This window comes from Pinus tabuliformis, chromosome 7, assembly GCF_031772625.1.
Source record: "Pinus tabuliformis cultivar Carrire ecotype Pingquan chromosome 7, CPIR1, whole genome shotgun sequence".
Classification (NCBI taxonomy): domain Eukaryota; kingdom Viridiplantae; phylum Streptophyta; class Pinopsida; order Pinales; family Pinaceae; genus Pinus; species Pinus tabuliformis.
Window position 1 is genome coordinate 1,212,180,947 of NC_142293.1, and position 4,804 is coordinate 1,212,185,750.

General features: G+C 44.4%; 1 protein-coding gene across 1 annotated transcript; it reads right to left on the reverse strand.

Moving 5' to 3' along the window:
- Positions 1 to 554: 554 nt before the first annotated feature.
- On the reverse strand, positions 555 to 3,102 carry LOC149251772 (zinc finger CCCH domain-containing protein 35-like). Its single transcript, XM_089459562.1, has one exon. The coding sequence runs from the start codon at positions 2,878 to 2,880 to the stop codon at positions 1,264 to 1,266; it is 1,617 nt and encodes a 538-aa protein (XP_089315688.1). The 5' UTR covers positions 2,881 to 3,102; the 3' UTR covers positions 555 to 1,263.
- Positions 3,103 to 4,804: the final 1,702 nt, after the last annotated feature.

A 4,804-nucleotide genomic window follows, 5' to 3' on the forward strand; every position in this document is an offset into this window, starting at 1 on the left:
CACCTTTGCGTTTTCTCCGTTCCCGTATTTAATGATCTGCGTGACGCGTGTTACAGCATGGCCGGCGGGCCGGGAATATTTGGGAAAACGATAAAAGCTTAGCATAAAATCAATATCACAGTCTCTCCCCTTGCGCACCCATGCGTATCACTATCTGAGACACACAGACGCAGAGGAGATCGCGAGAAATTCTCCGCCTATTTCAGAAACATTTGATTCCATCTTTGTCACTTCTAATCTTTAATATTAATCGCTCTGCCCAATTCAAACCAAAAAACACAGGGGGCCACTGTAATTTCCCTCCACGATTTACCCTTTTTCTTCCATCCATTGCTGCTCCCTTCATGGGGATGCAAATCCAGTTTTTCGATCCACCTTTTACCCTCCATCCATTGCTGCTCCCTTCATGGGGATGCAAATCCAGTTTTTCGATCCACCTTTTACCCCAACTTTCAAGACAGACCTGAAATGAGATGTGCCCCCTCCCCGGACAAAATATTTCAATAATGAACAAACAGAAATGGCCATTATTCCATTCCAACCGACAGAGAAACTCAGATATAAAGCAATCAGCCCAGATTATACATTAAAAAAACACAGATTTGTACAGAGCAGCAAGTGACTATTTAATAATATGCAACGTCTGCTAATGACTGAATCTAATACAGGCTATATCCAGTTCAATTACACAAGAAATTAGACGATTGATGTCATCCAAATCTTACGATAAGACATCAATTAACAGTAATCTAGACTTGGTACAAGGATCCTACAGCCCCCGCCTGTGGAAGGGCAAATCTAGCACTCAAAATAAAATTATATGCAAAAACAATTCAACAGCTTTTCCCGGGTAATTGTCCAGAGAAAATAAGCTTGCTTGCTAATACTTCGTACAAGGTACTGAGAATATCAGCAATTAATTAGAGGAGCAGCATTTGATGGTATGTGACCGTTTTCGGCCAAAAATTGTCTTTGCGACTGCTGACATCATGGAAGCAGAGACCATGCTCACTAATAGGGGAATACCCTGAACAAATACTGTCTCCACCCCGCAAGAACACAACCAAATATCAAAATCCCGAATCGAACCCTTAAAATTTCACAGAACTGTAAGCAGCAGCAATCGACCTTAGAACCCCAAATACTCTAAAACCTGCATGCTGAATATGTTAATATACGTATTTACAATTACTGTAAGAATTCTTGAGACTTGATCGTCTTATGCAGGCTTGTTTCAGTAGCCTGCAAAATATATGGAATTTTCTACATCACGAGCTCATTCACCCAACCCAAATCGGGAGAATATTCAGTATTAGTATTGTTATTATCTTGCAGGGTGGATTCCCTGGTCAATCTGCCGTAAATCTTGGCTCTCAATTGTTTACCAGATTCGACCCGCTGTATTGATCCGTCCTCGGCCGCTTCGACTTCCCAGGCATCGTCGTCCCAACGAGGTGCGCCAGGTAAACTGAGACAAGAACGACCCGGCAGATTAAATTGCTGTTGCTGTTGACGCCACGGAAGAGTGTCTCCGTTTATCTCCATGCGCTGCAGAGTGTTTATAAGACCCTCCATGATCAGCTTTGAGGACGGGGCCGGAGAATGCACGGCTGGAGACAAGGGGCTTGGGTCGAGATTTGGCGGAGGGATCGAAATTAGCTTCTCTAAATGACCACGGGGAGTAAAAGAAACAGGAGCAGTGTTAGTTTCAGACTTTGGGAAAGATTTGACAGCAGAATTAGCGTAATTCACAGGGGAATCGAGGCAACTACCGGGCGATATTGGAGGAGAAGCAGAGGGTGACAAAGGCGGAGACAAGGGTGGCGGGGAATAAGAATGGCCGACTAAAGTAGAAGTCGGAGATGAAATCTGTGATGCTTTGGCCTTCACCTTTGCCTTGCAGAGGTAATTCAAGGGTCCGCGCGGTGAAGTATTCCCGTCAAAGCCATCGTAACCGAAAGCCCCGTCGAGCGATGCTGCTGCAGTGACCGCATAACGCAAAGGGGATCCGTCATAGGATCCGCTAACGGCATTCCTCATCTGAAAAGAATTTCTGTTGCCAAAATTGGATGTAGCATGAGACTGAGCCTGCGATGCTCCGGGCAGGAGGCGCAATTGCTCAGGCGTATGCGCAAAGAAACAGACGCGCCTTCTGCAATTGCGTCCATCTTTGCAAGGTTGCGTGCGATAACGCGCCGGATGAAGCCAGCATTCAAAGACTCCGTGAGCATACTCGCAGGCATCTCCACGCCTGCAGCTTCCTTTTCTGAAATCAGGACAGCCAGTGCCAGAGTAATGAAAACGCCTAGGGTCTCTGCGACGAGCCTTTTCTCCGGGATGCGCGAACGGGCACTCTGTCCAGTCATGTGACCGGCCGCGCATGCATCGGCGAACTTTAAACTCATACATTCGGAATTCGTCGCACGAATACGCGTCCACAGCGGGCCAAGAAGCCTCTTCTTCGTTGTTGGAGGGCAAGAATTTATGCAGAGAAGAAATGCCGTCCGGGGATTCGATCACAGTCCTCGGACTCACCAAAAAATTCTCAGACTCCATCCCGGTAGTGGTAAAGCCGAAGTCGACACCGAGGCCGTTGCTGCCGAAGGAGAGGCTCTTGTTGAAGAGCTTCTGAACCGAAGCAGAATCTTTACTGTATCTTGATTTTTCAGAATTGGGGGAAGTCTCAGAAAATAAATTCAGGCTTTGCAAATATTCCATGTTTGTCAAGGCATAAGGGGAAAGCTCAGGGGGTTCAGCATAGAAAGACTTTGGCAGGTCCTGGGACTCGAAGGGGCGACTTACAGGACAACAACGATTGCCGAATACAGCAGGAGAACCAGAACCAGAAAACAGGTGCTGCTCGGCTGATACGCCTGGCATTTTTGCAGGGGTACTAAGGCTAGGCTGCAAATTAAAGAAAAGAAAAGAAAAAAAGAAAGAACAAATTATTGCAGTCACACAGTAGCCATGGCTGGATATCCGAGAGGAATTATATGGCCATGGAAAAATGCCATTGCATTGCAATCAATCAATTTACAGAAAGACAGACGGACGATCCGAAACGAAAGCGGAAAAGCAATGATGTGAAACGGCTACAGCGATGGCAAGAACTGCACATTGAACAATATAAGGCCACTGGGGTTGGCTTAATTATTTCTAATTCTATTTAAAATTAACAAATCCAGTCCCTCCGATTTTAACTGTGGGCGCGCGCGCCCTCGTCAGTCGGTGCGGCAAAGCAAAATAATAATAATAATAATAAAAAGCGAAGCGAGAAATGGACAAAGCATGGGGTGATGGGGTCTGTGTCCGTGGCGCCCTCACACTGGGCCTCGCCATCCCTTTCTCCATGATGCTCCGCATGCAAATATCACACGTGTCATCCACCAGCCCTCAACCGCACTGAACTTAACCAAAGGTCGACCCCACTTCAACCCTGGTTTAGCGCTACCCAATGCTGTGAACTGTCATTTGCCCTACTTTAACTCTCTGCCCTCCACATGTGACCTTAACCCCCAACACCTGTCCCCCGGTGTCTCGCCCCTCCAAAACGAAGCCTCCGTTCGCCTTGCCGGATGTATGGTGACGAATCTCCAGCACCCGATTGGACTGCCTAACAAATTGCGAGCATCCATCACGGGGCCGAGTAAAACAAACGCTCAAATTAATGCCAACCGATGATTCTCTTTCCGCACGTCACCTTCCTTACTAAAGTCGGCCCTTACTTGGCAGCGCCCATGTGACCTGACCTGACCTGACCTGCCCAGTGCCTCGCAATCGCTATCGCCGGCCTCTCAATTTACGAGTTACCGGAACTGGTAGCCTTGGGAGGCGGCGACTTGGTTTTTGCCGTGGAATATCCATACACTTGTCTCGGAATGCGTGCGAGGTGGTACGTGCCGGCGTGCAGGGAGACCAGCCGGCCTTTACCCGACCGCCAACTCCATAAGATGGCAATGCCCATTTGCCTCCGCAAACTCTTCTCTCACTCAATAACAGTTACAAATTTTACCCCTCTGCTCATTAATTACCTCTCGCACAGTACTAGTTGTATTTAAATTTCTGGTTTATTTTCGGATGGTAATCTGGCGGGGATTAGTTGTATTTAAATTTTTGGTTTATTTTCAGATGGTAATTTGGAAGAGATTAATTAGTAAAATCACAAATTTTACTAATAAATTTGGCATAATCTTACCTTAGTATTTTTCAGGGCACTAAATTCACATATAAAATTAAAAAAAACTACTTTACAACACAAATTAAAATTCTACCACCCATTTTTAACCAAATTAATCCACCAAAACCTTTAAAATAATCACACTTAAAAACAATTTATTTCCATTATAATTAATTTAATGAAATCGCTTTGTCTTGATTTTCGCTTTACCAAAAACCTCAGTTTCAGAGGCCTTGTCTTTTAAAAGTCGGTGTCGAGGATTCTAGGCTACTCGTCCTTCGATGTCGTAATCTATATCCGCGGAATTATAAAAATTATGAATCTCAAATTATAAAAATCATATATTCTGAAACATTGAAGCGATATAGTTTTTTATATTCACGTAAATAAAAATTAAGTTTATAAGCTTAATTTAAAGAATGTAATGAAATATATAAGCTATAGCATATTAATTTAATACACATTTTTGTGTAATCTTTAAAACAGAGATATCATTTATTTAGTCATTTAGGTGAGATATTTACTGAAATCTCGATTCACACAACATTTCAGCCGTAGTTTTTTCCCTCAAAACCTGGTAAGATTTTTGAGGAGGGTATTTGTCATTTCAACGTGTAAAACAAGGTC

Bases quoted from the DNA above. Each gene is read 5' to 3' on its own strand.
- LOC149251772 (XM_089459562.1), bottom strand. From the start codon at position 2,880: ATGCCAGGCGTATCAGCCGAGCAGCACCTGTTTTCTGGTTCTGGTTCT.